General features: G+C 36.6%; 1 protein-coding gene across 7 annotated transcripts in view; it reads right to left on the reverse strand.

Annotated features, from left to right (window-relative positions):
• SV2C (synaptic vesicle glycoprotein 2C) overlaps nucleotides 1–22,505 on the reverse strand; it is a 112,534-nt gene that overhangs the window by 67,311 nt on the left and 22,718 nt on the right. For 5 of the 7 annotated variants that reach the window (XM_048053679.2, XM_048053674.2, XM_048053673.2 and 2 more), the window contains one exon: nucleotides 17,532–18,223. In XM_048053679.2, coding sequence (XP_047909636.1) covers nucleotides 17,532–18,111 — 580 coding nt within the window. In that variant the 5' untranslated portion in view covers nucleotides 18,112–18,223. Of the gene's footprint in view, nucleotides 1–17,531; nucleotides 18,224–18,867; nucleotides 18,985–22,505 lie in introns of those variants that run through there. The other 2 variants (XM_066988142.1, XM_048053680.2) reach the window with 2 other exon arrangements.

Below are 22,505 nucleotides of genomic sequence, written 5' to 3' on the forward strand. Positions count from 1 at the left end.
TTTGTATTGTCATAACATTATTACCTGGAACCACCTGTTGCAATTCACATTCTAGTATTTAAATGGTAGACAAACCGTCCTGAAAAAAAGAGTCTGTACATATGCTTCGCGGAAGGAAAAGAAACCCATAAAAGTAAAGTAAGACTTCCTTGCAACGAAAAGACTCAGGCTATGGGACTCACTGATGTTCATCTTCTGCATTAACACACCTATGATAAAGCAGATATCTAACTAGTCCGAAGAAGTTGTTTTTCTTTTTTTCTATTTTGTTGTTTAGGTCATTTGTCTGAGTGAGGAACACATTTCACAGAACTAGAAAAAGTACTCACATGAAAAGAATAACTCCAAAAAATGAGATTAAAGGATTTTTTTATATTTGGAAAATATTATAAATGTCAACCTAAGGAAGATCCAAAATAACAATAATAATAAATTCTTCTTTTATCTAAACAATGCTTGAAGTAGTGGAATAGCAAGGTATATGTTTATGGAATGGTACTTTTATAAAGTGTAGATCTAAATGATTAAAGGAGTAAAACATTAACTGTTCGGCCATTTGACGAAGACGATAAGCACTTCTTTCAAACAAATGAGCTAGCAGACCACATTAAATAAAATGAAAAATTTGCACAAGCCTTTGCAAGTTCAAAACTTCTATAGACATAATTTCCTTTATCCAAGAGCTAGCTGTGTCCCATAGCAATCATTTTGTGTCCTAACTTCAGATGCTAGATGATTTTTTTTAACCTAATAGTATGCAATGTATGAAAATCTCCAAACGCCAGAACATACTGAGAGGGCACTTCTTTACTGTGATGGTGACAGATCTCTGGAACAGGTTGCCCAGAGAGGTTGTAGAGTCTCCTTCTCTGGAGATATCCAAAACCTGCCTGGATGCCATCCTGTGCAATGTGCTGTAGGCGACCCTGTTTGGCAAGGGGGTTGGACTAGACGATCTTCAGAGGTCCTTTCCAATCTCAACCATTCTGTGATTCTGTGATATCAGGCTCTTGGTCTGTTACTGCTCTGCAGACTAATCCACTCCTTCTGCATTTCCTTTCCAGATACCTGCAGACAGACTTCAATCTGCAGTTTCATAGTGTGTAGTGCAGATGCTCAATTACAATTTCATTTTGAATATTTTCGTTATTCTTCTTAATACGTGTCTGCAAACAGTCAGTTCTTTCTTACCATTAAATTATTAGAATTATTTTAATAATGATCATGGTAACAGGATTTGTCTGTTTAAACATATGAAAGATATATTATAAAATGAATGTTGAAGCTCTTCAGTCTCAATACAAAAGTTTATACAGTGCCAATCACACTTTAGTGATTCTTGGACTTTGGGGTGTGATCTGCAACTGAGTGACCTGTATGATTATTTCTCTAATAGTAATAATTACTTCCTAAGTGGAAAGTCTTTGCAAGACAGATCATTTAGCTCTTTTCTTTTTCCCCATTTTTTTTTTTCAGAAGACAATATGGATATCCTTCACAGTCAATAAAAAAGGACAATTTATCTCTGTGACAATTAAAGAAATTTTATACTCACTGAGAGGAAGGAAGATGTTGAATGCCAGGGACATAAAAAAAAATAAAAATAAAAAAGGACAACCTCATGTCCTCATCTGAAACATTCTGAGTAATAGAGAAATGTCAATGTTTTCTGTGAAGAAGATAACTTAGAACCATTATTTCAATCCAAACCAATTTTTAAAATTATTAACTTCTAAAAGTCTGTTTTCCTAGTATTTACACAGGAAATACTCAGAGAAATGCTCTGATATATAGGCTATAAAAAACAAATAGTATATATTTCATAGCTCAAGTCTATCCAATAGTACAACAAATACAACAAATAGTCCATCTACTGCATCAACAGAAAGAAGAAAACAAGCACAGACTACCTCCTTACACAACTTTTAAAGATACCTACAAAACATCTGAAGACACTCAATCTGGTACCAAACCAGAAACTTCACATAAACAGTAATCAAGTGATCCATGTCTGGTTCCGAAACAAAATGATCCTGTTCTCAGACAATACTGATGAACTGCAGTATTTGATAGAGGAAGTCAACCATGAAAGTCAGGAAAATGGGACTGAAAGCAAGGCTGAGCAAAAGAAAGATCACAGTCAGTTAATCAGTGTAGGTGGGAAAATGAAAGAACAAGTAACAGAACAGTTCTAATTTCAGTTATTTGCAGTCTCTAAGGTATTATGGGAAAAAAAAAAAAAGAAAAAAAAAGAAAAAAAAGAAAAAAAAAGAAAAAAAAGTGATCAGCAAACCAGAAAACTCAAAGCACACATAATGCTGTGACAGGCATAAACTGATGATTGAAATAATCAGAGGAAAACTGTCATGAGGTACCCAAGTACTGTACCTTTAAAGAGAGAATAAGAGAAGCATCATGAATGCTTGAACAGTAAAACACAAATAGAACACATATAAAACAGTGAAAATATACGAAATATTAAATGGAAATTAAAAGAAACAAAAATAAACAAACAAAAACTAACGTGGTTTCCATATTTTTTCCTTTTCAAAAGGATCAAGTCCAAATTTGCCAGAGAACTGAATTCAGAAAAGGAAGTAGATGTAGAACACACTAGGGAACCTCCAAATATATGAAAGGCAACCAGATATAAGTGAATGTGTCTCAAGGTATAGTCATAGGACAGAAAGGACATAATACAAGACAAAATTTGATGATATAAAATTTTAGATCAAAAACCTAAGTTTTTGGTAAATGGTTGTGGTAAAACAAGAATGCGCTTCCTAGAGAGGCACTGAGATGCCTGTCAGTGTTCATGAGACATTTGGACTGCAATCTCAATAATATGCTTTAACTTTTGATTTTCTTTGAAGATGCCAGGTAGATGGACTAGATGACTTTTGAAGTCCCCTTCAAACTGAACTATTGTATTGTATTGTATTGTACTGTATTGTATTGTATTGTATTGTAATGTGTTGTAATGTGTTGTGTTGTGTTTTCTATTTTAAACACAGAAACTAAAATATGCTGCCGGGTCTTGCAGCATGGCTACCCAAAATCATCACCCTACTGTGCACTTACAAAGTTCAAGGCTGAGACCAGAAAACATTTTTTTTTTTTTCTTAGGAGGAAGGGAGAAGTGAGGACAATTCTGTCCTCTCCACATATATACACATGGACACAGACACAGACACAGACACACAGACACACAGTTTGCCCAGGAAAACAACTTGTATACATTTCCAAATCGTGAATCTACTCCAGCATGTATTCACCTTGGGGGGAATTACAGAGATGAAAATCCATAGCTGGAAAGATTTTACTAAAGCTTTTCCAGTGCTATTCCAGAAATATCACTCATGCAAATCAAATGTACAAAACAAATTATTTGCACAAATTTCTTTATGATATTAATTGTTAAGTTCTGTTTATGGATGTTATTGTGCCAATGACTGATTCTTAAAAAAAATACAAACTACTATGAGGTGGTAATATAATTTTATCTATTCTGTGAAAGATTTCTCAGAATAGAAAGTAGATCAGAGTTACTGCATTTTCTTCACTAGGATCATTTACAAACTGAGTACTGGTAGTGGTTGGTTATTGCAGCAAAATGCAGCACACTGTTATTTTATGCTACTATTGCTTGGCTAGCTAAATCAATAATGTATTATAGATTAAAAAAACAACGCACTCTTTTCCTGATACTCACAACATAAATAATTGATCTGCACTTAAATTTAGCAACATAGTAACTATAAAAAACAGCCAATATGTGGCATTTTTCTTCCCATATATGGAGCATTTTTAAAAGATGGCTATTACCAATATGCAATATACAAAGTTTTATCAAAAACCCAGGTGATGACGTGAAGCTGTTGACAGATTTCCTGGATGAACATACGATTTTCATACTATCTTCTCCTTTGATCCAATAGTTCCCTGTGGCATTAGGGAGAAAATCTTAACAGACAAGGCTCAGATAAAACACACCCAGCTAAGCTGTTCTAATACCCCTAATTCCTGGTTGTCTTCCACTGCAACAGTGGAGGTTCCTCCAGATTTTGCTCCTCTCTGATTTAGATGCTAACTTCAATGCACTCTTCACCCAGCTCTGAATTGACACTGCCACACTAGAAATTACTGTGACTTTGAAATTTGAAACACACTTCCATGGCAATCCTGAGAATCAGAATGATTATAAATGCTGCTTATGATTGAATGGTGCATTGCACTTGCTGCACAATCTGTTAGGATTAATTAAATTTCCAAAAAAAAAAAAAATTCACTAAAGGTTTTAAATTGCCCTCACAATCAACTACATTATCTTATTTTGTATCAAAACTTCATTTCGGCTAAAAGATTTATTGCCTGAATGTTAATTTCTTATTTGCCTAATCCTGCTTCTGGCTCAAAACAGAGTGGAGCTCATGAATACCACTAATTAATAATTAGTGGTGAACTGAAAACAAAAAGCCCAAAGTATATATATCTACATAAATAACAGATCAATTCAACACAACAAATCAATGTACGTGTTACTAACAACTAATCAGTAAAACTACGCTCCTAGCAAAAGTATCTGTACAACATTAAAGCTAATTGCCAGTTATTTCTTCAGTGTCTAATCAGCCATTAACTCTCCTTATTGCAATTATATTCCACCCCTATGCAAAATATTTTCCTTGTAAATGGGAGTAAATATCTTTTTTATTTCCCTTCACCTATGCAGCAACTGTTAGCACTTTTTTTCCTAAGAAGTGAAAACATGGGGGGAAGAAAAATAAGCTGAAAAACAAAAACAAAACAAAAACAAAGAAACAACAACAACAACAAAAAAACAACCAACCAAAAAAAAATCCCTCATTCAAAATATCTGATTTACACTGGCTTAACAAAAAAAATCCAAACCAAGCAACAAAACAAACAATCAACAACAAAAGACATTGGATTAATCTTAAAATGATCAGGAACTTGGATTAAATTTAAACTCACTGTTACCAAATTAGCAAGTTCCTGAAACATCTACCAGAGCATCTGACAAGGGACAAAATCTCCTTCACCTAGAACACAACTAACATATTAGCAAAAAAGGGAATTCCCTTTGCTCGTGATCAAACCACTTTCTGCTTTCTCATGTACAGTCAGTGAAATAAATTAATTAATCCAATGTCAGAATGAGAAATAATATATCATAATAATCCTCTGTGGAATGCCAATATACCTGCAGTGATGCTGAAAAGGCTTTTTAATTATGTATATACAATATTGCCAGTAAGCAGAGTTATACTGTTTAAAAGGAAAATTGTTTAGATGATTGTGTCCGTCAGTCCATAATCTCTACTTAAAAAGACTTGCTCATGGCAGCTTCAAAACTAACCTTGAATTTCACTGAATTCTAGCAGATTAGGAAAATATTTGTGCACTGTTAAAATGAGTAGGTCTCACAAATGCCACACAAAAGCTTTCCTCAGAAGTTGGAAAGCAGAAAGAAGTGGGAGTGTTAGCTAAGGGAATTTCCTTTTTCAATCATATAACTTTGATTGAGAGATAAGGAAGACCATATCTGTTGTCAGATGCTGTAGGAGATGCGTCAGCACAATGGATGGCCATGTGTCACGTTATATACGTACTCTCTCAAGTTCATGTGAGGCTCTCTGCTGCTAACGAGTATACAACAAACGATATCTATCCAGATGACATCACTTGAAGTTTGCAACCTGACCGCACCTACTTATCCATGGGAATGCTGATCATCAACACTATGGATATAAAGCTGATGTCAACACCATTTTCGTAACTTTCATAGTTTATACTACTCTCCTAACTATCATCGTGGGAGGAAAAAGAAAAGAAAAAAAAAAAAAAAACTTGATAGAGAGAAACAGCCTCATAAACTAATTTCTATCACATTTACCTTAAGAAAAGATTTCTTGTTAAAAAAAAAAAAAAAAGAAAAAAAAAGCAAGACCAACTTGATCTATGTAATGTGCCATTGAAAACTCTCAAATTTATTTCTCACTAACTGGGACAAAGAGCAGTTGATGTTGGTAAAAAGGGCCATCAGTTTAAGAGAACTGGTGAACAATTCCATGAGCCTGGTATGTGGCATGAAAGAGAAGAGCTTTATTGCTGCAAATGGCTATGAAAGTAGTAATATTCCAGATATTTAAAACAAAGCCAACTACTCTTTCAAGCAGGGGAAACAGGTGCAGACAGTGAGAACAGAGGTACCCACAAGGAAAGAATTATGTCTGCAGTAAAATTCAGTCACAGTAGATGAAAAGTACTCCAGTACTTTTCATCAGTGACATTCACATAAACAAGCTAAAGCTCTGAGATAAGTAGTTACTTCAAATCTTATATGTCTCATTATACAATTGGCTTCCAACAGTTTTCAATACTGATAGTATAAGATAAAATGACCAGCAAGAATTTTGGAAAGGTTCTAAAATCCTTCACTGATTAAATCCATGGATAAAATGCATTGGAAGAAATTTATCCAGCTGTGACAGAGTCATAGAATCACTAGGGTTGGAAAAGACCTCCAGGATCATCTGGTCCAACCACCATCCTCCTACCAATGTCACCCACTAAGCCATGTCCACCAAATCCAACCTTTAAGTCATTAGATTATATTTGTTCTATATCTTAATAGAAGTTCATTAACAACTTCTTTGTGAAAATATGAGCTCCTCAGCAAGAAGAAATATGTCCTCTTTACTTCACAGATTAAACTTTTATACAAGATGTGAAATTCAGAGCTACAAATACATAAATGGTTATACATCTCAATAAATGAAAGCTTGTGGGTCATAACTTAACTGTGCTGCAGATTTAACCAAACAGGAACCTTGATGAAAGAGCACTAACATACTTAAAATGTTCAGTTTAATTAAAAGACTGGATTTGACATGTTGATTTAAGAAATGATATATAATCACCCAGAGATGGTAGAGCAGTTGAGGAAGGGAAGAAAAAGTCGTGGTAACAGTTAAATTAAATGTGCAAAATCACCATGGCCTTCAGACTTTTCCTTTGGGAGGCATTTCCTTCCTTTGGACATTTTTGTATGATTATAAATCTGTGTGTGACATGAATGGTAACATCACAGATCTGTGATTGGACAGGCAGAGACAGAAAATAACCTGCAGTGCCCAAAAAAGCAGTCCAGTAATTAATAACTATTTTAGACACAATCAATTGTTGAGACAAAGATTTCAAGATAACTGCAAGCCCATAATTATTTAGCTTTATTTATATGTGCAAATAGACAGTACAGGCACATTTGCACATGTTGCTGAAGCATGTTTGTAACAGACCAGTTAAATACAGAAGTATTTTAATTGCTAGTCATACAATCTTCACAAGTACATACAATATCCTAATTGCAGGCTGTTATTTTCATAATTTAAATAACAGAAAGTTTTCCAATATCGACTGTACTCATTGAATTCAGCTGAAGCAAGCACAGTTTGAACCTTAAAGAAATACTATATTATAGCCACAAATTTATGGTTCAAAATGTGGCCTTCTACTTCGCTAGCTGTAAGTACAGTGGTTTATCTCTTTGGCACTATTCCAAGCTATGCAAGCATAGTCATGCCCTTTTAATTAAATTAAAAAAAAAAAAAAAAAAGTATTATTTTACTTATAGAGCTCTTAAAAGACAAGTCAGTCAAAACAGCATTTGGCTGTACTGAAATGCATTGCACAAAGGCTCTGCAATGCAGTCACTTTAAATTGGCTTTTATTGGATTTGTTACTCAGGTTGAATCTGCAAAAATGAAACTGGTTATTGAGCCAATGATACACTGTATTTAACCCCTTGCTAAATGGAGAACCTCTTAAAAGAGAAGAGTGCATATGTAAATTGATGTTATCCAGCAGTTTGTAGTCCTCAGTAAAGTTGCATTCAGCTTTAAAAATGGCTGACATGGTGCTGTTGTTCTCCCTATTAGCATAGTCTTCAGCAAGGTGGTTTGGGAATGAGATAATCACACTCAGAAAAGGAGGGCAGTTGTGACCCACCTTAAATTGCTGGCGTATAGCAGGAACCCGCAACCACTCTAAGAACTGAATATGCTGCATTTCGTTAATGTTTCAAACCTGCGTTCCTTCACCTGTCTTGTGACCAGCCCATGTGTACTGGGTCAGGCTGGGATGTTAACTTTCCCTGCAGCAGCCCATACAGTGCTGTGCTCTGCACTCGTAGCTAAAACAGCAATGGTATCACACCAGTGTTGTGTCTGCTGCTGAGCAGTGCTGGCACAGCATCAGGACTCTCTCTAACCCTCCTAGGGGGTAGGCAAAGATGTGAGAAAAGAAACATCACCAGGGCAGCTGAGCTAAACCAACAAAAGGGATATTCCGTACCATAAGATGTCACACTCAGCAATAAAAGGTGGAAAAAGGAAGAAGAAGGGTGGGGTGGGCTCTCGTTGTGAAAACATCTGTCTTCCTCCCGAACACCGGCTACGTGCGTTGAGGCCCTGCTTCAAGGCCATGGTCAAGCATCACTCATTTGTGGGAAGTAGAGACTAATTTCTTTCCTCTGCACTTCCACATAACCTTTACTTGTTTTGTTTAGTTTTCCCTTTCCCCCTCCCTTTTCCCCTTTCCCTTTTTTTTCCCCTTTAGTTAAATTGTTAATTGTTTAGTTAAATTGTTTAGTTAAATTGTTTAATTAATAATAATAATTCCTTAATAATTATTTGTTTTTTCCTTTAATTAAATCATCCTTATCTCAACCCATGAGTTGTTCTTTCTTTTACTTCTTCCCCTCCTCATCTAAAGAGGGGGAGTGAGAGAGCGGTTGTGGTGTTCAGCTGCCTAGCACGGTAAAACCACCACACCATAATATTCCATGTAATACGTGTTTAGCCTTGTTCCTAACAGACAACAACCGCACTACATACTCTTCACTGTGCCTGCTTTCCCCTCAGAAAAGTAAAACTTATACAAACATCATCCCCAGTAGTCCAAATAATATAGCTGGTTAGAACAGATAAAGATGGGTCTCTTAATTTTTCTCCCTCAAAAAATTGTGTTTGGAAGGCAAGCAGAAAAGGCGCGGGGGTAGAAGTACTTCAATAATGACATTGTAAGGGAACTGAACTGTACCAGAGGTCAACAGCATGCATGATGGCATTTGTATTTCTCACATCTTCTTCTGAAGAAATAAGGCATTAATCCTACAAGCCAGTTTTCACCTTCCTCTGGAATATTTAGTGCACATTTCTATGACTGCTGGTCTATTTTCAAATATTTCTATTGCTGTAAAGATTTATTACTACTATTAACTGTAAGTGCAATGGACTCTCGCTGTTATTTCAGTGAGATTCCTCATGCTCAAAGGTCTACAATAGTTACAATAACTATTCTTAACCTAGATGCGTTTCTTGTGAGTACAGCAATTTTTGGAACCACATATAAATACCTAAGATTTTGACATCAGTGTGACCTTCAATAAAATTTATACCATGGCAAAGAGTCCACAGTAAGTAGTAATAATAATAATAATAACAATAATAATAGAACTGAATCTCTTCCTTTATCCCTGAAGCCTAAAATTTATTTTTTTTTAAATTATAACAATATTTTTAACATGTTCTCCATAATAAAACTAAAGGAATTCCCCTGGAAGTTTCAACTCAATAGGAGAACATCTAGTAGCTGCACACAACAGTAAAATATAGAGTAGCAAAGTCTGGTTTTCCTTTACTTTGCATCATTTGCAGTCTGTTATATCATCTGGTATTACATCAATCTGGTAGCTTGCTACAAACTGATATATAACCAGAAGACGCTCACTTACCTTCTCCTACTGTGTTCTGTGCAGGAACACAAAATAACTCTCACCTGTATATACCAACCTATAATAATATTTAACAATAAGAGAGAACAATACTATACGCAGTTTCCTACTTACAGCAGCAGGAATGAGTTCTGCTAACTTCTATGTAAGGAGAACTCAGGCTCTTTAATAAATAAACACCAAATAAGCCTTCCTGTCTTCCACATGGAGAAAAAGTGTTGTCAAAACTGTCATTGGAATAGAACTGAGTAGACAAGAGAAAACCATGATACTTGAAGAAGGTGTTTTTTGAAATATATCATTATCACAGAATCACAAAATGGACGAGGTTGGAAGGGACCTCTGAAGATTATCTAGTCCAACCCCACTGCTGAGCAGGATCACCTAGAGCACATTGTGCAGGATGACATCCAGGTGGGTTTTGAACATCTCCAGAGAAGGAGACTCCACAATCTTTCTGGGCACTCTACTCCAGTGCTCTGTCACCCTCACAGTAAAGAATTGCCCTCTCATATTCAGCCAGAAAACCTGTATGTCTGAATTTTAAGAAATGGAAAACACAAAATCAGGTAATCAGGATTATACTTCCATAATGTTTGGTCATTGAATTCTGGACTTGGCCCTGAAGACAGAATTTCAGTTAAGTAACAAGTGTAACATAACCTAACACAAATGAGGCTGGTAAAAACAGTTTTAATGAATTCACAGACAGGAGTAATATCAGTTCACTAAGATCAATACATTCAATTTTCATGCATTTTTTTTTTCAAGCTTTAAAATTTATTTATTTATAATTGGAAAAAAGAAAAATCTTGTGATAAAATGCTTACTTAACTGTCATCTAGCAAAGTCAATATTTTTAGCTTCCTTGCTAAATTACATTCCTCAAGCAAGACTAGCAAGCCCAAAAAGGTTTCTCCTCTCCCACAAATCACAGTGTCACTAGGTATCTGGCCTACACAGAGAATATATAGCTGCTACTACAGATTGGAAAAACAAAGGAATACCACGAGCACTGAATATCAAAGAAAACTCAATGTAAATTTCAGTTGAAGGTCATTTTAGTCTAATCTCCACAGCAAGAGAAACATCTGTAAAACAGAAGTTTGCTCATTCAGCAACAAGTTACATGCAGGAAACCTATCCAAACCTTTTAAAGAGTAACCACAGTCTGAGAATAACTATACAATTCCAGATCTGTACATACATTTATTCTTCTAAGGATATTTACAGGGTGTCAATGGATTTAGTGAGATGCCTAGACACTTTGGAGAATTCCACCTTGCATGTAGATGCAGGAATATTTAGAAAATGGTCCTTTGAGACCCAGCTCCTGCAGGCCTTTATTTACATTTCACAGTTGTACACTTCAGATTTCTGCCAAAGCCAGAGAAAGCCCATACAGGTTCAGGAAGAAAATAATTTTCTCAAGCTATATGGTCTTGCCCAAATGAACTTAGGCTTTACTCTTTGTATAAACCAGCAAGCCTGTGCATGACCCATGAGTTCAGAACCATCTTCCCTTTAAATTTTTAGTCAAATGTAACAACTGCAATGTCTTTTTTATTATAGACAGATTAAAGTGTTGTAAGTAATGATGCATTTACAGGCAGTTATGTTTTTAGTTACAGAATCAGAAAAATTTAAGTTGAAAGGGACCTTTGAAGGGCTCTAGTCTACACTTCTGCCAAAATCAGGGCTACCTCCAGATCTAGATTACATTGCTCAGGGCCTTTTTCAGTTAACTCTTTGAAAATCTCCAGTAGATCCTGCAGCTTCCCTGGGCAACGTCTCCCAGGGGTTGACCACCCATGAACTTCCTTTCTTATATATGATCAGAAGTTCCCTGGTTGCAACTTGTGACCTGTGTTTCTCTAAGAAAAGTTTGACTCCACCTTCTCTATGCCCCCCCTCCATTACATAGCTGAATACTGCAGTCATGTTGCCTCTTAGACCTCTCTTCTCCAAGCTAGGCAAGACCAGTTGCCTTAGCTGCTTTTTTCATGCTATGTATTCGAGCTGTCTAAACACATTAGTGGTGCATTAGTGTACTTGCTTTAAATGTGTTTCTCTCTTCTACCAGGTAGCCCCACAGCTGGACAAAGTACCCATGTGAAGTCTCATCAGCGTTGGGACGGGAAAACCACTTCTCTCTTCCACCTCGTCTACAGTTTTGCCAATGCAGTCCAGAAGGCAGTTAGCCTTCATCACTGCAAGGCACTGCTGATTCATGGCCCATTTGTTTTCTGCTAGGAAAAGCCCCTTTTCTTTAGAGGTACGTAGCATGTCAGTACCAGTCACTGGGTCATTCTGTCTGAGGTGAAGGACTTGTATTTGCCATTAATAAATTCTACAGAATGTATTTGTTGGTGAATATATATATGTATGCATATATATAAGTTCCAAAGGATAAGTGAAAAAACAAACAAACAAAAACAAAAATCAGACAATGAAATTAGAGTGCATTACTAAGTAGCAAAGACATAGAAAGCCAAATACTCTTTTAAACTGTGAGGAAACAATTTTCAATAACAATCTAGTATTGCTTAACAAAGCTTATAAGCACTTCACATTAACTACTGAGTGCTCTGGGGGCACTTCCTCCCATGTAAGAGGAATAACTGTCTGAAACAGTGCTAGATTATGTTGAGTAGGTTTTAGTAGATATACAGGAGGTATACAATAGATGTGGAAGGCATTTCATCAATCTGCCTAATATTCAAATTGATAATCAATGCAGAAGTGTTAGGTACATGCCTGTTGTCCCAAACTGAAAACTACTTCAGTACACTGAGTTAAAACCTCTGATGCCCTTCTTCCTGCAAATATTGTGCATAATGTAATTATTATATTCTGATAACATCTGAGAAAAAAAATACATCTAGTCATTAAATGACATTAAATGTAGACTGTCAGGAAATCCCTTGAATTCTAAAGTAAGCTGTTTATTGCTATTCATATTCACAATACCTGAAATATCAGCCCAGTGATTTAACATGATAACATGATTTAACATGATACTTGATTTGTTTGGATAGAAGAAACCATGTCTGTATGTTTAACCGACTAAAAACTTGTTTTACAGATAAAGGTTATTTCTGTTTTTCTTACTGTACTATCCAGTACACCCAGCTGGAAAGCAGCTTTGCAGAAAAGACACTGGGAGTCCTGGTGAACATTAATTTGAGTGTGAGTCAGCAGCGTCTACTCAGTGCTGGCGAGGCCATACCTGGAATACTGTATTCAGTTCTGGGCCAAAGATACATGTTTAAAGATATATACAAGATAGAAAGATACATATCTGGAAACATATTCTCACACTTAATAACAAGTCACTATCGCCTTGCAAGAGTTTAAGCAAGTCAACATTCTTGGTTTTAAGGAAACATCTATTTAAAGAACAACAACAAAAAAAAATTACATGCAGTTATTATTTAAACCAAAGGCATCAAGAAAACGGTTCATGATTCTGATCAGAACTTCCATCATGTAACTTTACAGTCTGTGAAGTGCTGACAATGATCAATGAACCGAAATCTCAAGCTCATACAATGATCAGTATGGAGGGAATTTGGGAATTTGCCATGTTGCAAGTTAAAGGAAACAAACCAAAAAAATGCAACAGGGTGGTTTTATGGATATTGCCACATGCTTTTAATCAGCTCATGTTTCCTGGTAAAGCCATTGTGTCATGAGGCATGGGAAATAAGTTTTTACAATTGTTGAGACAGTGAGTCCTTTTTCAATGACAAATTAGGGTGCTCTTAGGTTGTTTCTTACTAGTCTAGAAAAATGCCTTAAAAATAAATATGTGTACCAATTCCACCTTATAACTCCTAGCACTGGTCTCATGACTTCTGTATTTTAACAACATTAAGGCCCTCTAGATTATGGAATTATAATAATGGAAAAAATTATGCCTGTCTAGAAGACCCCAGTCAGGATGTAATTATGATGTGAAATCACAACATCAAAGTAATTGAAATGCATGACTGTGTGGACCTACTTATGATCATATTAAAATGCTTTCAATAAACATTCACCATCCTTTTGTATCACTGGAATTATGGTTATGCTGTCCGCAAGGGCTACATATCTATATTAGTGATAAGTATTATAGTCATCACTGTACAGAAGGATTGCAAACTGTATTTTCTATTAGCAATGGGCAAATAATATCATTTTTGTGAAACTATTGATAAAACCACCGTGTTGCAATGCCTTCAATACACTATCAGAAAGAAAAGACTGATTAGCTCTGCTTTTTCCTAGTTTTGTATTTTCATCTTTTAATGTAGAATTATATCTTTGTTAATATCCTAACACATAGGCTAGTGTTCTGCTATTATAAAAATAAGAAATGGGGATAACTATCACAGTTTCCATATTTTAGTTATGAGGAAACATTGCATGCGTACCTAAGGCTTCCAGAGTTGTTTCCTTAATTTTGTCAGCAAGTAAAATATTGCATATAAATATATAACATGAGGGATTTAACAGCTTCTGTACTGAATTTCATTTAATTACTGGTGGATTCATTCCAATATATTTCAAGACAACATCATGAGAAGTCTAGTGACTGGGGAATCCTCTACCCTTAAGTCACTTCTTAACAAACATCGGAAAACCCTCATAGCTGCCAGCTACTCATGGGACAATACTCACCACTCTCAGTCACAGACATCCCACCATTCTTACAGCAACCGTTTAAATGAAATGCAATTTTTAGAAAATATAAAGTATTTCCCGCCATGTTATGTATTCTGTGTTATTATCTGCACCAACACAGTAACATTTATCTGTAATACCTTTTTTGGCTTGTTTTCATTTCTCTTCTTTCTCTCTACCCTTTGAATTGTTTATAGAGCTCAAAAAAATATATATATATAAATAGGCAAGATTATGCACCTTCTTTCTCTAAAAGGCAGATCTGAAAACCCACAGGTCCTAGCATGACAAATGTAATGTTTATGAATTTGTGTAAACAAGCAGTACCAAACAAATTATTTGCATGCAGCCTCTTTAGCCATAACAACTTAGATAATTTAATTTCTTTTAGTGGAATTTCAATCACTGCACTGTACAGATAACTGGAACAGTTTGTTTCTAACAACAAATTATCAAATGGCAAGGAATTTCTTGAAGCACCCAGACAGGTGAGAACTCAGCACCTGTTTCCACTCATGACCTTCTGACATGGAGGAGGTTTTAGAAATATAAATGAAGAGTAATTTTTTCCATTGACTGGAAAGGGGAATCTTTCCCACTGACTGGAAGAGGAGAAACATTACCCCCATTTCTAAAAAGGGAAAGAAGGAAGACCAGAGAACTACAGGCCAGTCAGTCTCACCTCTGTGCCCAGCAAAATCATGGAGCAGATTCTCCTGGAAACTGTGCTAAAGCACATGGAAAATGAGGAGGTGATTGCTGACAGCCAGCATGGCTTCACTAAGAGCATATCATGCCTAACAAATCTGGTGGCCTTCTACAATGGGGCTACAGCATCTGTGGATAGGGGAAGAGCAACTGACATCATCTATCTGGACTTGTGCAAAGCATTTGATACTGTCCCCCATGATATCCTTGTCTCTAAGTTGCGGAGACATGGATAAGAAAGACGAACCACTCAGTGGGTAAGAAATTGTCTGGATGGTCAAACTCAAAGAGTTGTGGTCAATGGTTCAATGTCCAGGTGGAAATCAATAACGAGTGGTGTTCCTCAGGGGGTTGGTATTGGGACCAGCGCTGTATAACATCTTTGTTGGTGACATGGACAGTGGGACCAAGTGCACCCTCAGCAAGTTTCCCGATGACACCAAGCTGTGTGGTGCATCAACATGCTGGAGGGAAGGGATGCCATCCAGAGGGTCATGGACAGGCCTGAGAGGTGGGCCTGTACAAACCTCATGAGGTTCAACACGGCCAAGTGCAAGGTCCTGCATCTGGGCAAGGGTAATCCCAAGCACCAATACAGGCTGGGTAGAGAATGGATTGAGAGTGGTGGGTGAGAAGCTCACCATGAGCCGGCAGTGTGCACTTGCAGCCTAGAAAGCCAACCGTATCCTGGGCTGAATCAAAAGAAGTGTGGCCAGCAGGCTGAGGGAGGTGATTCTCCCCCTCTGCTCTTGTGAGACCCCACCTGGAGTCCTGCACCCAGCTCTGGGGCCCACAGCACAAGAAGGACACAGACGTATTAGAATGAATCCAGAGGAGGGCCACGAAAATGGTTAGGCATGTAGAACACCACTCCTAGGAAGACAGGCTGAAGGAGGTGGGGTTATTCAACCTGGAGAAGAGAAGGCTCCAGAGATAATTTATAATGACTTTAGCAGATGAGGCTTTGAGCAACCTGGTCTAGTGGGAGGTGTCCCTGCCCATGGCAGAGGGGTTGAAATTGGATGATCTTTAAGGTCCCTTCCAACCCAAACTATTCTATGATTCTAATACAATCAACTTTATTTAAACCAATAGAGCCAAATTGCAAATATGTCAGGAGTCCAATCTGACATGGGCTTAATTGCCTACCAGGAACGCTTCTGCCAGTTTGTGTTATTTAAAATTCTGAATCTGTTTTTTTACACAGTTGACATCTTAGGGTCCTTATAATTGATTGTGGGCCAAGAGGAGAGAAGTGGAGCTTAAGTTAAAATGACAGTGTTGCAAAAGAACCATGAACTGTAAAACTACCAGAAATGAACAGTATACCTGTTATAAGACAAAGATTCTTAAATTTTTTAGATGAAGGTCTTCTGTTCTGCAATAGCCTGGGCCCTTTCAGATCCAAATCCCTTGTATGATACATATATTTTATTTTCTGCCATGTCACAACCCCTACACTATTACCTCCCATTTTCCTAGGGTAACTAACCACTTCTACCTTGTCTCTTCACTGTGCTGCCCCATGAAACCTTAGCTTTATCTGCCATACTGAGGCATACTCAGGAAGCACAAGCACAGACTGGCTTGCACTGCTGTTGCTCTCACCAAGGCCCAAAAGGCTGAATCAGTTTGCCTCTTCACTATGGCTTCAGAGAGAAGAGGCAACAGGATGAGATGCAGCCTTTCCCCACCAACCAACCAGACACAAAATGCATAACCTATGTGCAGCTTCAATCATTTGTCCCTCAGGCTTCTGTCTCCATGACTCAAAATAAACATAATACTTTTTGGAGGGCTAGAGGACAGTCACTGGGAGAAAAGAAGAAAAAGAGACAAAAGGGAGAAAAAAAGCTAGACAGCATTTTCCTTGGATTTCCTGCATTCCCTATATTGTATACCACCTCACCCTTGGGAGCGCTCCCATACAGTTGTGTGTAATCTGTTCTCTATTACACCTGCACAAATCTTTAAGAACTCTAGTAATTCACTGTTTGTGTTTTCTTTTTTCTTTTCTTTTCTTTTCTTTTTTTTTTTAATATAATACATCTGGATAACTACTCTTGTAAACAAGAAAAAAAAACCACCCTTCTGCTCTTAAATTTTATTGTGCAGTCTTCTGCCTCATGGATTTATTTATACATACTGACTGAAAAAGAAAACAACTATTTAAAAAATAAAATTATAAGCTTCATATTATCTGTATTAATGTGATTTACTTATTTATATTCAATACAAAATATTTGTATATAAGCATTAACATTAACATAATTCATATTTAGGCATACTGTAAGTGACAGTTGTAATAGCACAAACACAGAGCAAAGGTTTCACTCACCAAGCCATCCTGATCCAGAATTGGGTATGCACATATCTGTTTCAGCACTGGGTAACACAAATCCAACCACAAAAACTTCAACCCCATCAGCCATTAGGGCCATTCCCAAAACAAAGAAGAGTGCCCACTGAAATCGACCATGGCCACATTCTTGTATTATCAGTTCATACTGCTGTGCTAGCTCTTCTTCATCAGCTTTCCTCTCTGTTTCCAGTTCACGACGATCCTTATATTCATCATGCATAGACTGCCCTAAGGCCACCATGCCATCCTTGCCCTGCCCCATGTTGGGGATTCCTTGATATTCCCCTTCATAAATTTCATCATCTTCATCATGTCCTTCGGTTGCTTCACTTGACCCTTCATCATCATTAGCTTCTATGCCATAATTTCCTCCTTGAACATAATAATCATCATCATCTTCCTCATCCTGGAATCGGTTGTAGGACCTCTGTGTGTAGCCGTCCTGAGCTTTGTCAACAGCTTTATTCATTTTTTTCACTGCTTGTCTCTTCACCTCTTTAGCAATATCTTTTGCCCCTTTCACTAAAGAAGTCCTATCTTTGTATGATTCCTCCATCTTGTATCAAAGAAAGACTGCTGTTCTACTGGAGAGACACCTGTCAAACACTGTTTGGAAAATCTATTGTGCGCTGGACATCAGCAGAAAATGTGAAGCTGTAATATGCTACCTGAAAAATATGAGACAAAAAAAAAAAAAAAAGTTTATACTTTGCTTCTTTTCATGTTCTTCTTCACACTGGACACCATAGTTCAGGGTTTTAACTACAACAACATACAAATATACCATGTTAAAAGAAAGATACTCTAAAGAAAAATTTAGCATACATACATGTTTTCAAAATAAAATTTATTACATTTTAGTTTTTCAGCGGATACTGGGTTTTGTCAGGAATGAAAACAAGCAGTTTCATGAGTCATACTTCACATTGACTCTGTCTCCACTGTCCTTCCCCATTTGAGCTCACTGCTATATAATAAAAGGCTAAAAATATCAGCTTTTCTCTCAGTGAGTTGCTATAAAGTCTCAGTAATACACCCAGTATCCCAAAGTTGACTGAACATGGCCAATGCATTCACACTGAGCAATATTTAACGTTATTGGTGTAGCCCCACTCTACAGTAAGGGAGATGCAAGGAGATAGGTACATTGAAGTGGTGGCTTTTTCACACTTTGGCAATTTCCAATCCCTAAATCATGCACAGACCCATCCCACTCTCCCATGTCCATAGTGAGAGGCAGTTTGAAACAATTATATATCCTCAGCTAATACACCCAATAGTGTTAGTCCAGCATGAACTCATGCCAATCTACCCATGTGAAAGCACCAGGATGTTGGTGTGACCAGGATGTCCTGGTCACCCTTCCTGCTCCCCTGCTGTAGCTTTCCATCTCTTCCCCCATGTCAGCATTTGTGATCCTGCAGCTACAAGAAGAGAAACAGAAGCAGCCTCCTCACTTGACTGAAGATGTAACCATTTCCTTTTTTCTGCTCAGACCTCAGGAGTATCAGCAAAGCTATTTGGCTCTTCACACATCTGTACAATCACTAGGGGGCTGCACAATTGCTAAGGGTAGTAGAAAGAAATGGTGGCAGTGTGCAAGCAGAGATAGGGAAGAAATACAGACTCCTTCTTTGGCAAAGGTCCATAGTTAGAACAGCTGAAATTGATTACAGAACTGCACCATTATTCATGTGTTTGAGGGAAGGGGAGGATGAATCTGGGCACTGCAACAGGGATGCAGAAGCCTCACCTCTGGGAAAAAGCAGGCATGAATTTCTGTATGAATGGTTCCAGAAAAACACTGTTTCCAGCTTGGCAAAGGGGTTATTTTTAACTACGATCATTTTAATGATCCATTTTCCAACATAACCTCAAAAAAAGCTGCAGCTGTAATACTAAGCAGGCAGTGGGATGTAAAACAGGAGTAAGAATAAATGGCTGCAGATTTCTGAAGAAAATCCTATTCCTCTTGAGGTATTGTGGATCTGTACTTTGAGCTCCATGAGAGCCTTGAGAAGCTGACATTTTTTCATTCAGTTGCAAACACTGTCCCCAGAAGCATATTTCAGACATTAGTTTTCAGACTAATATTGTTTTGCATACTGCATCACATAAACTAAGGGTGTGGTGTCCTTTTGTTAAAAGAAAACCAACCTGAAACACCACACAAACATGCAGGTAATATATTTTAAGAAGCCAAAAGATATTTCCCTAGCTTTTTTTTTTTTTTTTTTTTTTTGTTTAACAATGACTCTAGAAATTCACCTATGGTAGATAATGTCTTTATTTTCAGTTTCTTCCTCTAGATTAATTTCAAACACTGTGAATGTTTGTCAAAGAAATCAGGTGTGGTGGTACTATTCAACTCTTCAAAGCAAACTGAAACATTTACTGGGAGAGAAATGCGGCCTTAAAGAAAAAACACTAAGTAATATTCACAACTGAAAACTGTAGCCTGCTTTTAGGTACATGATGATCCTTCTAAGTAGGTCATCTCACTGAATTGTCTATGCTAAGGCAATTTCTCTAATTGCAGCTTTTCAGTTTTCAAGGTGCTCCTTGGATGTCACTGTCAGTAATGAATTAGACATCTCATCCTATGTGTGGACTGCAGTATCTACTAGCTGTTATTGAACATTCAATGCATAAAAACATTCACTGAGTCTGTTGTAGCCTTCCACAGATACCACCAAGAATTTGATGAGTTCCTAATAGCTTCCGAGTATGAATGACTACAAAGTGTTACTAGATTGTTTTGGTCATTTTATATTATTTTAGGTTGTGCAGGCATAGTATATTTAATGTAAACTCTGAACTGCTCTGATTCTTAGATTTTTTTTTCAGTAGTTACAGGCTTCTTTTAAAGATTTTTAGTTGATATTGATATTGACAAATTCAATTTTACTGTAGAGTCTGTCTATGGAGGGAAAACAGTTTAAGAATATTCAATAAAAGTAAAGTGCAAATGCCAACACTGGCAAAACAGTGATTGCACTTCTACAGTACACCAACCTCACGAGTTCAGCACACTACACTCTGAAAACACAAATCTTCAAAAGTAGTTGAGCTTATTCTGTAGTTTACAATTGACCAGGTATGTCAATAAGAATTTATACCTGTTCAAACTCATTAACAGCCTAACTCTACCAGCTAAAAAATCTATACATAGACTAAATCAAATTTCTACCTAGACAGACAGAAAAGACATACTGAGTATAAGAAGCAAAATTTCTATTTTATCGTTCCAGCTTTCAAAGCAGCATATCTTGTTGGAACACTATTCTTTTAAACAATTTTGCTTTCTCAAGGAACTGAAATCCCTACCTTAAGGGCGAGAAGTATATAGAGAAATTATTTATAGATCATGCATGATAACTCCCCACTTTTTTAATTATGTCAGACAGATTGATTACAAATAACCATCTGGAAAGTCTGAAAGAGTGAGGATTAACAACTATCTGATAGCATAAAGCAGCTAAATCATATCTGAGAGCCTAGACACTCTTGTCAGTATGAACTATCTTACCCAACAAGACAGCATGCTTTAACTGAAGACAACATTCCAATTCAAATCCTTTAATTCTAATAATAATGATAATGTTTCTTAGGAAAACAGTGGTTTCAAGTAATACTAGCAAATATTTTTGTCAAAACATTCAAAGATGCATACACAAACAAAACAAATTATTTGGTTGCTTTATTTTTTTCCATTCTATTTTCATTCTATTATATTCATTATGTGGTATGGTTACCAGTTGGTACTTATTGTGCTACATCCAATATCAAAAGCTGGACATTCCAAACTAAATCACAAAGATCCCATGAAGATGTAAATCTAGGAGATATCAGAAACACTGTTCCCACAAAGACTTGCATCTTTGCTTAACATAAGTCCTGAGAAAACACATTGAAGACCCTTATTTTGGGGGTTACTAATATCACATAATATTAGCTATATGCACATCTTCACATAATAAATTATCAGAACAGAACTGGAAGACACACTCAAATGGAGCTACAGCATTTAGCATACGTTTTGGGACCTAGTGTAGCACCTGCCCTATGTTTATTTTGATTTTGTGATTCTTTTTCAAAGAAAAATAAAATATTTTAAATATTTCATATTTAAATTGGAAATTTAAAGACTTTTTAATTTTAGCCAACATTTTGCTTTGGGTTTGATTTCTGCTTTTTCCAACCTTCATTTTTAATTGTTTATAACCTTTGCATGGATACAAGCATTTTGTCTCTTTTGACTTTACCTGTTGTTGCAAGTTAGTCTTCATCTGAAGATTTAATCTTCTGTTAGATCATGATCACTTCCAGTTATACTACTACATTCTGATGGGTCAAATGATTTTATATCCAGGTGAAAAAGTACCTGAACTATATAAATACACAAACAGAAGATCCTGTTTTCTTGCATGTGTTTTTAGCTATAAAAATAGATACCAATAAACAAATAAATAAATAAAAACAGAAACATATTACATATTGCTATGTGATAGCAAAGAACAATGGTATTAAAATTTTACTGAAGTTCTCCAAAAATTCTCACTTGGTACAGTTCAAATCTGACAAAGTATGCAATCCTACAAGCTACCAATGACCTGAGACATATGCAGAAATGCAACCTATCTTTGAATTTATGGACATACCTAAGGACCTCCTCCCCATCTGTCCACATGGGAAACTGTCTCAGAAAAGCTGTTCTTTCATTAGTAGTACTTATTTCAGTATGCTCAAATAAAGAATAGAAACCTCAATTTCAATACATCAATAGGCACAAAAGCTGGTGATAATGGGATTCTTTTCAGATGACAGTTGATTAAAAGACTGACATCTATAGTCTTAGCAAACGTTCTTCCCCTCTTCCAGCATTAACAAGACACACACTGAGGCTGTGCCTCCTTTATCTTGGGCTGCTGTTTCCAAAACAGTCTAAAT

The sequence above is a fragment of the Anser cygnoides genome, chromosome Z, assembly GCF_040182565.1.
Source record: "Anser cygnoides isolate HZ-2024a breed goose chromosome Z, Taihu_goose_T2T_genome, whole genome shotgun sequence".
NCBI lineage: Eukaryota > Metazoa > Chordata > Aves > Anseriformes > Anatidae > Anser > Anser cygnoides.